Source organism: Panthera pardus, unplaced genomic scaffold (genome assembly GCF_024362965.1).
Source record: "Panthera pardus isolate Hobbes unplaced genomic scaffold, ASM2436296v1 HiC_scaffold_16, whole genome shotgun sequence".
NCBI lineage: Eukaryota > Metazoa > Chordata > Mammalia > Carnivora > Felidae > Panthera > Panthera pardus.
The window spans coordinates 150,879,153-150,891,813 of NW_026526721.1; the positions used below are offsets into that span (position 1 = coordinate 150,879,153).

The 12,661-nt window shown below is 43.4% G+C and overlaps 1 protein-coding gene across 1 annotated transcript in view; it reads left to right on the plus strand.

The window, feature by feature from the left end:
- Positions 1–12,661, plus strand: part of SCN10A (sodium voltage-gated channel alpha subunit 10) — a 94,332-nt gene that overhangs the window by 43,394 nt on the left and 38,277 nt on the right. The window contains exons 13-14 of the mRNA XM_053903974.1: positions 6,015–6,253; positions 8,787–8,960. Coding sequence (XP_053759949.1) covers positions 6,015–6,253; positions 8,787–8,960 — 413 coding nt within the window. The remainder of the gene's footprint in view (positions 1–6,014; positions 6,254–8,786; positions 8,961–12,661) is intronic.

A 12,661-nucleotide genomic window follows, 5' to 3' on the forward strand; every position in this document is an offset into this window, starting at 1 on the left:
AGTCAGAATTATAATAAATGGGTCTAGAACTTAGAAGATGAGGGTGGCCTAGAGATACAGATTTTAAAGCTGTTTGAATGTAGATGGTAATTTTGGAATGGTGCGAATGGATTAGATGACACAGGGAATTGAGTAAGAGGAGAAGGTCTGGGGCAGAGCTCTAAAGACCCTGTAATGGTTGGTCATTGAGCAGAAGAGACAGAGCCAGCAGAGGAGGCTGAGAAGGAATGCCCAGAAATAGGAAAAGACCCAGAAGAACCCAACACAGACCCAAGGGTCTGAATTCCTTCAGGAAGAATACAAAGGTCAAGAGGGACCATGCTATAGAAAGATCAAGTAAGATCAAGCCCAGAAGGAATCCAGGACTTTAGTCACATGGATCTCTTTGGTGATCTGAGCAAAAGAGGATTGGCAGGGTAGGGGAGGAGGCTGAAGAACGGGGGTGCAGTGGTGGAGAAGGACATATTGTATACAGACACATTTTTCAAAAGTTTGCCTGTGAAGGGGAAGAGATAGAAAATGACACCAGCGTGTAGGTAGCTTTGAAGGAAGATTTTTTTTGCTTCTTGTGTGGAGTTTTTAAAAAGCATATTTGCAGCAACGTGGATGGAACTGGAAGGCACTATGCTGAGTGAAATAAGTCAGAGAAGGACAGATCATGTTTTCACTCATAAGTGGATCTTGAGGAACTTAACAGAAGACCATGGGGGGGGGGAAGGGAAGGGGAAAAATAGTTACAAACAGAGAGGGAGGGAGGCAAACCATAAGAGACTCTTAAATACAGAGAACAAACTGAGGGTGGATGGGGGTGGGGGAGGGGGGAGAGTGGGTGATGGGCACTTGTTGGGATGAGTGCTGGCTGTTGTATGTAAGCCAATTTGGCAATAAGTTATATTTAAAAAGACAAAAAAATAATAATAATAAAGTTCATCTTGACCTGAATGAATAAATGAATGAATGAATGGATGGATGGATGAATGAATGAATGAATGAATGAATAAATAAATGCAAGTAAGCATATTTACATGCTAATGGGGAGGATCCATAAGAATGGGAAAGAATGAAGATAAAGGAAAGAGAACATTCCATCAATTCCTGACGTGGCAGGAGAGGATGCACAAGTGGAGACTTAACGGGAGGAGGGACATCTCTTTAACTGTAACAGAAGGAAAGGAAGAGGTTCTTTCTGGATTAGGTTTCTGCAGGAGGTTCTTTTAGGGCAAAGAGCTGTCTGTGATCATGTCCCAAGCTGGCAAGTGCATGATTCTCTGAGACTCTGTATCCCCCCAGATAATCAAGGTCAGCAATGTTCAGGCTATTTACAAGGCTGAGGGTTTTCCTGTGCCACCTCACAGACAGGGGCTTCCTGCCATAATGGCGCATCCTCAGGATTCCTCCTGCAACACTGCTTCCCGCGCTTTTTAGTGCCAAAATAGGTCCGGGGAAGCGCCTGCTTTTGTTTCAACTAGAAATGATTGATTTTGCGCCGCCCCCCCCCCCCCCCCCCCCACCGCCCAGGGTATGCCAACTGCATTAGAAAACCATGCTGTGCCAGTTTACATATCTGTCATTTAAAGTGCCCTTTCGGAGCACTCTCCTGTACCCTGACTGACCTGTGCAGTATTTGAAAGCCTTTGCACATAACTTATGATTTGAGTTTACAGATGTTTTTGACTTTCATCAAAAATAGAGTTTGCATGTCTGTTTCTGAGTTTCCTTGATGCCTTTAGTGGTTTCTGGAAGTCGAAGGACGGCACATTCTTTTTTTTTTTTTTAATCTGTGAAGATGTTTTTCAGTTTTTTAGATATAATTGACAAAATTGTAAGATATTTAAAGTGCACATTGTGAAGATTTGATACATGTATACATTGTGAAAGGATTTCGCTAACTAGTTAATGACCACACCCCTCACAACTCACACATTCATCTTTTTTTGGAAGATTCCACATAGGTACATGATACTATATAGTATCAGTTATTTATCTTTCTCTGTCTGACTTAATTTCACTTGGCATAATGCCCTCAAGATTGAGGGCAGACACCAAGATTTCCTTCTTTCTCATGACTGAATAATATTTTAATGCATGGATAGGGGTGTGGGGGTGTGGGTGTGTTTCACATCTTTATCCATTCATCTACTAATGGACACTTAGATTGTTTCTGTATCTTGGCTATTGTGAATAGTGCAGCAATAAACATCAGGGTGCAGATGTCTCTTTGAGATAGTAATTTTATTTCCTTTGGATATATACCCAGATGCGGAATTGCTGGGTCACATGGTAGTTCTATTTTAAATGTTTTGAGGAATCTCCATACTGTTTCCCAGAGTGCCTGCACCAATTTACATCCCCACCAGCAGTGCACAGGATTCCCTTTTCTCCATATCCTTGCCAGCACATATTATCTCTTGTCTTTGATGATAGCCATTCTAACAGGTGTGAGAATACTTCACTGTATTTTGAATTGCATTTCCCTGATGATTCGTGACGTGAGCATCTTTTCATGTACCTGTAAGCCATTTCCACATCTTCTTCAGAAAAATGTCTCCTCCGTTCCTCTGCCCATTTTAAAATCAGGTTATTTGGTTTTTTGCTACCAATTTGTAGGCGTTATTTACACATTTTGGCTATTAACTCCTTATCAGATATGTGATTTGCAAATATTCTCTCATTCAATAAGTTGCCCTTCCCTTTTGTTGGTTGTTTCCTTTGCTGTGCAGAAGCTTTTTAGGTTGATGTATTCCATGTGTTTATTTTTGCTTTTGTTGACTTTGCTTTTGGTATCAAATCCAAAAAATCATTGCTAAGAATTTGCATTTCTATTTCTCAGTCTCCTTGATGCTTTTGTTGATTTCGGGAAGTAGAAGGGGAGCATATTCCTTACTCCGTTGCTCTAAATAAAATCTCTTTATCAAATTTTTATTTAGAATGCTTTTGTTTGAATAAGCAATATGTTATATAGGATTTAAAAGATACTAAAGGGCACATTAAAAAAAGGGGAATATTCTTCTGTCCACCCAACTCTCTTCTCCAGAAACAATCTCCAAACCAATTGTTTTGTGTTTCCTCCCCAAAATAATTTAGTATGTTCAATCAAAAATATATAGTCTTTTTTTTTCTCCCTTGCAAATGGTAGCATATCACATATGCTATTCTGTGCCATAATTTTTTCAGTGACTATATTTTGAAAATCATCCTACATAGTACCCTTACACTTTCTGGTAACTGTTAGTATTACATTGCATAGATGGTACCGTAATTTGGTTAATCATTCCCTTCTTGATGGGAAGTAAATTCTGCAGTCACCACATCACTTTCTACACGTACTATATAGGTTAAATGCCTTGAAGTGAAATCGCTTTGTCACAGGGGATAGGCATTTTCAGTTTTGACGGACAATGGATACTCTGCATAAATGTATCAACCCTCACCCACCCAAGCAATGGATGATAACTGCCTTTCAACCCACATCCTCCCGAACGCAATTATCAAACTGTCTTTATCTTTGCAAATCTGATCCATGAAATAATGTCTTAGTATAGCTTCGTCTTGCATTTCTCTCATTTTGAGTATTACTGGACATCTTTTTGAATATTTATAAACCATTTGAATTTTCTCTTTAGAAACTGCCTAATCATTTTTCTGCTATGTTGATCTTTTCCTCATTGATTTTTAAGAGTTCTTACATATTAATGAAATGAGCATTTTGTCTGCGACATGAGCCACAATTATTTTTCTCAGTTATTTTTTTTACTTTATTTGACAAAATGTTTTGAAGATTTTAAAGGCTTACAAGATGATAAGTCATTACAACAGTGTGATATTGAAAATAAATAGCCTGATCTATGGAAGAGAAATGGACATGTGCATATGAAAATATATGGATATGCGGAAATAACTTATCAAAATGAAATTTCAAGTCCTTTGGAAAATGAGGTATTTTGCAATAAACAGTGTTGATACAAATAACAAGAGGTTGGGAAAAATAAACTGGCTCAATATCTTACTCCTTATTCAAAATAAACTCCAAATGCACCAAAATTTTAAGGGAGAGGTGAAACTACAAAAGAACCAGAAAGAAATGTGAATAGGCATTTTTCACATCTTGCGATGAGACTGGCTTCTGTGCAAGGCACGAGAGCAAGGAAACATAAAGAACAACGTGGATAAATGTGACTACATATGAATTTCTTATCCACCTACGTGAAAATAAAACAGCAAAATTTGGGAGGATACATTTATTTCTATGAATTCATTTCTTTTGAAAAAATGTATCTAGCAAAAAAATTCAAGTACTCCAAATACATATACAATGAAAACTTCTTTCCCACTAAAGATCCTTCCTGCTCCCCAGTATTCCAGGATTTCAGTGTACTCCCCCACTTTCTCTTACATCCTTCACGCCATATTCTATGCATTTATACTCATGCACACGTCACATATACGTAAGGTTTTTTTACATCATCATAAATAAATCTGCCTCATCATTTTTCATAATGGACTTTATCAATTGTTGCTGTTCTTACTATTACTATTATTATTATTATTATTATCGTTATTACTATTATAAATAATGGACATCATCTTTCCTTGCCATGTGGGCTGGTGTATCTGTAGAATGCATAACTTACAGGTACATTTATAGATAGATCTAAAGCTATGCAGTTGCCTTCTGTAGAGGTGGCCCCAGTTGCACATCTACATGGAGATTTAATGGAAGCAGCTAGAGATGAGCCGGGTGCTTAGGGGAAAAAAAATCAGTAACTCAACATATAATCTGGGGGGAGATAGCATGATGATGGTTTTTTAGGGCCATGGGGCTCAATGAGATTACCTAGAGAGGGAAAAAAAGAAATATCAAGGAGAGAATGCTTGAGATCTCCAACATTCAGAGGGAAGAAGAGGAAAGAGAGCACCTGAAATTGAGAAGAAGCAGTCACTGATATGGGAGAAAAACCAAGAGATAATGATGTCCTGGAAGCTAGACAAGGGATTTCAAGGACCGTGTTATAACTTCTGTCAGATGCTATGAGAGGCAGAGGAAGGGGATAATTGGGAAATGATCATTTAAATGGGGAAGAGGTAAAAGCCTGATTCCAGGGGTCAAGGAGGGAACAGGAAGTGAGAAAACAGAGAAAATTAAGTGTAGAAAACTCTTACAAGGAACTTTGCTGTTGAGGGGACAGTAAATGAAGGATAATATGTGGTCCAGGGAGATGTTTTGAAAAGTGGACCTACACTTCAAGCATGCTCACGTGCTGATGGGAACAGTCCAGAGAGGGGAGAGAGGGGATGACACAAGCCTTGGTCAGGTGCGCAGTTAGGAGTAGAGTGAGCTCATGTGCTGGGGGCGGGACGGGGTGCAGAACATGGCGGGGGCGGGGGGACTTATAGATTCCTTGGAGGAAGAAGAGGAAGTTCTTTTGTGAGTGATTCTTTATTCTGAGGTAAGTCAAAGGGAGCTGGTCAGCAGAAAGTGAGGACTAGATGTGGGGGAGGTTGGAGGAGAGAGGGGAAAGTGAGAAATGCTGGTCTGGAAGACTGAAGGAGTGGACTGAAATGAGAAACATGGCAGAACTTCTCACAGTGGGACCAGTCAGCACGGCTGTGTAGTTTTTCTAACCAGGTTCACCTGGTTGGGTGCAGGTGGAGAGAAGTCTGCCTGTTGAGGGGGAGTGAGGAGGGGAGAAGGGCAAAGGAACTGAGGGTGTCTGCAAAGGAGTATATAGAGGAGTGGACATGAAATCTAAGCCAGGTGAATTAAGAACGAAGAGCATGACATAGGTGATGGGCAGTTAAAAAGTCCATGCTTTGGGACACTGAATGGGGACAGATATTAGATTTGCTGGACTGAAGGAGCTCAGAAAGTAGGAAATGGCCATCTGCGCAAGGTGCTGGGTTGGAGATTGCAAGTGGCAGTTATTGGTAATGACAAAATCTAGGGGATGGCCAGGGGATGGGAGTCTGAGGAGACACATGGCTGACAACTGTCATTGACCACTCCTGTGATACAGAATTCGAGGAGTCTGAACGGAGGTGCCCACCCTGCTTGACCAGCTTGGCTAAGAAGTATCTGATCTGGGAATGCTGCCCCACATGGGTGAAGCTCAAGACACTTCTCTTTGGGATAGTGACAGACCCCTTTGCGGAGCTCACCATCACCTTGTGCATCGTGGTGAACACAGTCTTCATGGCCATGGAGCATCACCGCATGAGCCCCGCCTTCGAAGCCATGCTCCAGATAGGCAACATTGTGAGTGACTGGCAGCCTTCGCCCAGCTGTCATGGCAGGGGACTTTGGGTGGGGTGGCCGCATACCCTCATTCATTGGAGTGTTGATCCAGCTAGCAGAGGGGCAGTGCTGGAGATGTGCGCACACTGAGGGCAGGAAATCAAGCCTGGAGGGCCAGGCTGAGCTGGTGGGAATTGCCCTGGGACAAACCAGCACAGGGAAATGGACCTAGAGAGTCCTGCCCAAGGGGCAGCTGGCTCCCTCTTTTCAGATCCTAGGTCAGGCTCTCGAATTCTCTGGATCTCAGCTGCCTCTACCTTGAAACTAGGATAAACGTCACTTGCCCATCTTAAGACAGTCTATGGACTTGCAAGGTTTCCTCCTAGTTTTATTGCTTTTATGACTGTAAATCACAGTGGTGGTAGTTTTTCAGTGATGTCATTTAAGGGCAGACAGTTGGAGAGGAGTCGGGAAGGCAGTGAAAGGGAGGGAACATGGAAATGTGGCTGCTGTTGTAACAAAAGCGCCAGGGAGTCAGAACTTTTCTTTTGTATCTGGTTTAGATAGGACACTAAATTGTCCTCTATTTTTTTTTTTAGTATTACTTGCTTGTAACAAGATAAAATCCGTGCTAGACTTTGTTACATGATAAGCAGAAGCTGGAAAGGTCAGGGTCCTGCCTCCAAGCCCACTGCAGTGTCCACCCCACTAGAGATGGCCTTCTGGGTCTACCAGGACCGTCCAGCTCTTCTGACTCCTTGGAGGCTGCAGACAAGTGGAAGGAGGGGTCTCAGGGGCAATGGGACTACTCTTCCCTAGAAACCCGCCCTTCCCCTCGAATCCGGGGAAGCGATAAGGACTCCAGCAGGTTCTGGGACACTGTGGCCCCAGCATGCCTTATGTTTTGGCAGCACTTGGGCTGAGAGCCCACATTCTATTCCAAGTTGATATGAAGAGGGGAAGTGGAAAGAGAAGGAAGGCCGTATTTCCAAGAAGTCAGCACAGACCACAGAGGGTCTTACAGAAGAGACCTCTGAGCCCCCACCCTCATTTTATAGCTAGAGAAGTTGAGACAAGAAAGAAAAAAGGCCTTTACTGCTGGGCCAGAGCAGAGTGCCATGTTTTAAAGAGAAAGCAAGACAGGCAGGCAGAGTTCGGTACCTTGTAAGAGTTATCTCTAAGACACAACAATGTTATGAGGCTCTCACCACCCTCACAGCCCCAAAGAGGGCACTGAGACTAGGAGAGGTTAAGTGTCCTGCCCCATATGGCACAGGCAGTAACAGTGGGGCCAATTAACCCAGGACCCAGGTCTCTGTAGGACACAGGACCTCAGCCTCACCCCTACCGCGCCTCACTTGCCTACAAAGGGCACTCAGTGCATGCTCTTTGAATTTGTACGGTTGCAATCTGTGGCATTAGGCAGGTCACTTAAACTCCCAGCCTTTCCTCGTATGTAGAGGGGATGACAGCACCTGTTTCCCAGGCTGGTGAAAGGCTTTGCTGAGAGCAAATGAGAGAACCGCACCTGACCCATCTACCTTACTTTTCTCCCTTCCCTGTTGCTTGTCCTGTGACCTGAGCCTGGGCCTGACCTCTTTCAATGTCAGAATCCTCTCCTGTTTATGACAACTAAAGACACTCAGAGCTGAAATTAGAGATAATTTCTCCTCCTCCTCCTCCTCCTCCTCCTCCTCCTCCTCCTCCTCCTTCTTCTTCTTCTTCTTCTTCTTCTTCTTCTTCTTCTTCTTCTTCTTCTTCTTGGTTAATAGCTATTATTTATTAATGAGCTATATTGGCCAGGACCTTTGCTAAGAATTGTGTATGCATTATCTCATTTTATGCCCATTATACAGATGAGTAAATTGAGGTAGAGAGAGGATGCATTACTTGTGCAAGCTTTTATAAACTAGGACATGGCCGAATTGAACTTTTTTTTAATGTTTATTTACTTTTGAGAGAGAGAGAGAGAGACAGACAGACAGACAGACAGACAGAGTATGAGCCAGGGAGGGGCAGAGAGAAAGGGAGACACACAATCTGAAGCAGGCTCCAGGCTCTGAGCTGTCAGCCCAGAGCCTAAAGCGGGGCTCGAACCCATGAACCGTGAGATCATGACCTGAGCTGAAGTTGGATGCTTAACCGACTGAGCCACCCAGGCATCCTTGAGTTGAACTTTTATCCAGGTCTATGTTGGCCCACAATCCAAGCTTTTAAACAACTGAACCGGATTGACTTCCCATTTAGATAATCATATAATAATTATTATCCCAACGATTATCCACCCCTACGACCATACGTATGGAAACACTGAAGCGTGGGTTCTAATGCATATCCTGAGCACTGGTCCAGAGGTTACTCTGTGCTACTACCACACTGAGTGTTCCCATCCCCAGTCCTTCAAGAACCCGCAGACTACAGAGAAACTGAATAAAAACAAAGTCAAAGGATTGGCTATTTTATTTTTAAACTAGACATTTCCCTGTCACCCTATTTGTCCTTACCCCCTGACCCCACAGACCCTGATAAGATGGATCCTTGTTTCCAACCACAGGTCTTTACCGTGTTTTTTACTGCTGAAATGGTCTTCAAAATCATTGCCTTCGACCCCTACTATTACTTCCAGAAGAGATGGAACATCTTTGACTGCATCATCGTCACCGTGAGCCTGATAGAGCTGGGTGCAGCCAAGAAGGGAAGCCTGTCAGTGCTGCGGACCTTCCGCTTGGTAATGTTCTCTCTTAGCGCCTTGGGGAGGCTCCCCCCGCACTGAGGGAGCCACACCCCTGGGAACAGACCCTGTCCTTTGGGGACCCCACCAGCCAGAAAACTTTTCCGTTTCTGTGCCTGGGTAGGGGAGGCAGGACATGGCTCCAAGGGGCTGGAGACTTGGTCCTTCCTACTTATTCAAAGTGGGGGTGTGCCTTCTCCTCTCCAGGCCTGGGCTCCCTCATCTGTGCCCTCCTGTTCTCTTATCAAATAGCAGTCACAATGGTAATCGTAGCAGCTACTCTTTCTTGAGCATGGACAATGTGTCAGGCACAGTGCTAACCCCTTGACATAACATGGCATGGCTCGTTAGCATGGGCTCACTGCCGTCCTCAGCATTGTCTCAGGGCCTCCGGGGGCCCAGTGTCCAGGTCTGGAGAGAGAGGACAGAGTGAAGGAGACAGGGCCTAGCAATCTCACTTCTAGGCCAGAAAGTCTGCTTGGGGCCCCAGTGTGGGAGCCAGCTCACCAGCACGGAGCTCCCAGACTTAGTGGGGTGGCAAACCCAAAGGCCTGCAGGAACCAAGAAGGCGACAACAGAAAGCCGGCCAAGGAAAAGATCCTGGCACTGGACATCTGTCTCAAGTAAACAGGTAGGCAGACCCCGCACCAGAGCACGACTCCAGGGAGGGGCATTTACATGAGACTCAGGATGATGTAAGCCAAGGAGGCGGCCCTATCCATTGTTGTCAGAGTTTGCGATTTTTCACGAGAAACCAGAAATCCAGATTTTAATACTGACTACTCATCTGATTTTTAAAAAAGCGGTCTAAAGGCCAAAGGAAGCATGTCCTGGGAAACACAAGCTTGTGTTGTGTCCCGCCAGTTTGGGGCATCTGCTTGATGTGATGTCTCTTGCTGTACTAAAGGAGAGAAGGGCACAGTGGGCCTATGGGCCCTTTACCCATAACCTGAAAACTTGAGAAGGTAGGAATTAAAACACGTTTTTAGAAGGACAGATTTCTCTATGTATCTAGAAAATGATATCAAGGGTCAGGCACCTAAGTTAATGGACAATGTGGGACACCCGTGTACAAACATTGAGGGAGCAAGATTCCATACTCCCTATGCCCTGAGAGGGCCTGAAGTCAGTTTCCTAATAAAATACGGACATTTTTGATAGCCTTGGGGAAACACAAGCTTGGTGCTTTAACGTCTACATGCTTCTTTTGCTCTGGTTCCACGAAGCCTGTATTCTCAGACAACTACAAATAGGCAGGTTTACTCTCAGCGGGGGCCTACAGAATTCGCCAGGCACCTGCCCCCCTGCCCCCACCTTCCTGCCCCTGACATGCTGTTCAACCCACCATTCCCTAACCACGGCCACCACCCCCATCCCTTTCTGGGGGTTCCTCCTCCGCCATCTCCCTATTCCTCATTACCCGGCTTAGATACCGTGGTCCTTTAGTATTAACACACCTTGGAAACAAACTCAACCACCTTTTGCCTCTGGCCCTTCACATTTTTGTTTTTGGCAAAATCCTACCAAATATTGAAGTTAAAGCCAAATACTCCCTCTGCCGTGCCTGTACCTGATCTAGAGACGTTACCACAAGAAACTCACACAGCCCAGATCACCAGTTTCGTAGCTTTTATACAGGCTGTGTTTCTTAGAACTGTTGTAGATTTTTTCAGAAACATTGAGCGGACGGAACACACAGTTGCCATATACTCCCCCCCACCCCACCCCCGGCCAGCCACACACACACGTGCACACGGTTTCTCCTAGCATTATCGTCTTACGTTCGCGAAGCACATTGCTTACAAGTAACTCCTCAGTGGTCTCCCATTGCTCTGAGAATAAAACCCAGAGTCCTTGTGATGATCTCCAAAGTTTGGCGTAATCGGGGCCTTGCCTACCTCTGCAAACAGTCTCATCTTTGCTCCAGCCACAGAGACCTCTTCCTTCACCACATGTGACAGAGCTATTCCTGCTTCTGGGCCTTTACCCATCCATTCCCCGGACCCGGAATGCCTTTCCCCAGTCTTTACTTAGATCATTCATTCTCGTTTTTCCTGGCTCAACCCACAGGTCACCTCCTCAGAGAGGCCCTCCCCGGCCACATTATCTAAAGTTGGATTCTGCCATCAGATGAACCTGTTGTACCCCAGTTTACCATCATCCTGATATCCCATGAGACAACACCCAGGGTTTCCTCGTCCACCATTCTATCCCAAGGCCCAGCACATAGTAGGGACTCAGTAAACACTTGTTGATTGAAGGAAGGAAGGAAAGAAAGGAGGGGAAAAAAGGAAAGAAGGAAGAAATGAAAATGCTGTGTGTCTTCTTTCTTGCTTTTTGCTCCCTCTCAAAGTAGCATTGCCTCCCTTCCCATCATTTAAATTCTTGCTCCGTTAATCCACTGGTCCATCTTTGTAGCAAAACCGCATGTCCTAATTACTGCAATTGCCTTGATCATGTCTGTGTCTTTTAGGCAAGTCGCCCACCTTGTTTCATTTCTTTAAGAATATCTAGGTCCCTGTACCTCCATATTCATTTTAGAATCAATCTGCCAAGTTACATCCCCACGTGCACACAAAACTGTTGTTCTTTCCTACTGGGACTGTAAGAATTTATATATCAATTTGGGAAGGAATGCAACCTTTACCTTATGAAGTCTTCTGACCTATGAAAACAACACACTCTCCATTTTTTTAAGCTTTCAATAGTTGTATAATTTCTCCATAAAGTTTTATAATTTTTTCCGTAAGGAATTTTCCCCATCTTTTGTTAGATTTATTCCTGATATACTCTAGTTCATTATGCTATTCTAAATTAAATCTCTTTTTAAATGTCCTTTTCTAGAGTTGTTGTTGTGGGGTTTTTTTTCCTATTTAGCATTTTTACATCCAGACGATTCTTATTAATTCTGATTTATCTATATAACCCCTTAAATTTTTTAACACAATCATGTCATATGCAAATAAGGAGTTTTGTTTCTTTTTTTTTGTAATCATTACACCATTTGATTCTTTTTACCACACTATTGTGCTGATCAGGACATCCAGTAAGCTGTTGAAAGGAAGTATTAATAGCAGACATCCTGGCTGGTTTCTTGATTTCAAAGAGAGTGCTTTCAATATTTCCCCAAGTCTAATATTTGTTTTTCGAGAGATAAGAAGAAAATTTTATCAGTTTAGGAAGTTTCCTTTGTCAAGAATACCCATCATGAAGGCATGTTTAATTTTATCAGACAATTGTTCTGCATGTATTAAGATAATCAAATGATTTTTGTCCTTTAACGTGTTAAGGTGGCGAATTATATTAATTGATTTTCTACTGTTAAATCAACTTTGTCTTCCTGGGATAAACCCGATTTGATTGTGATACATTTTTTTTAATATACATTGGAAGATTCAGTTTGCTAATAATTTGCTTAAAATGTCTGCATCTGTATTGATGAGTAGTATTTGGTCTCTAATTTTCTTTCCTATACTCCCTTGCCGGGTTTTAGCATCTAGGTATCAAGGCTGGGCGAATTCCCATAAAAAGAGGTGAAAAATGGTCCTCTTCCTCCACACCCAATCTTTGGGTGAGATTGGAGTGATTTGTTCCTTCTAGGGTTGGTAGGATGCACCAATGAGGCCATCTGAGGTCAAGGTTTTTCATTACTGACTTAATTTTCTTATTGGCTGCGGGACTAGTCAGGTTTTCTGTTT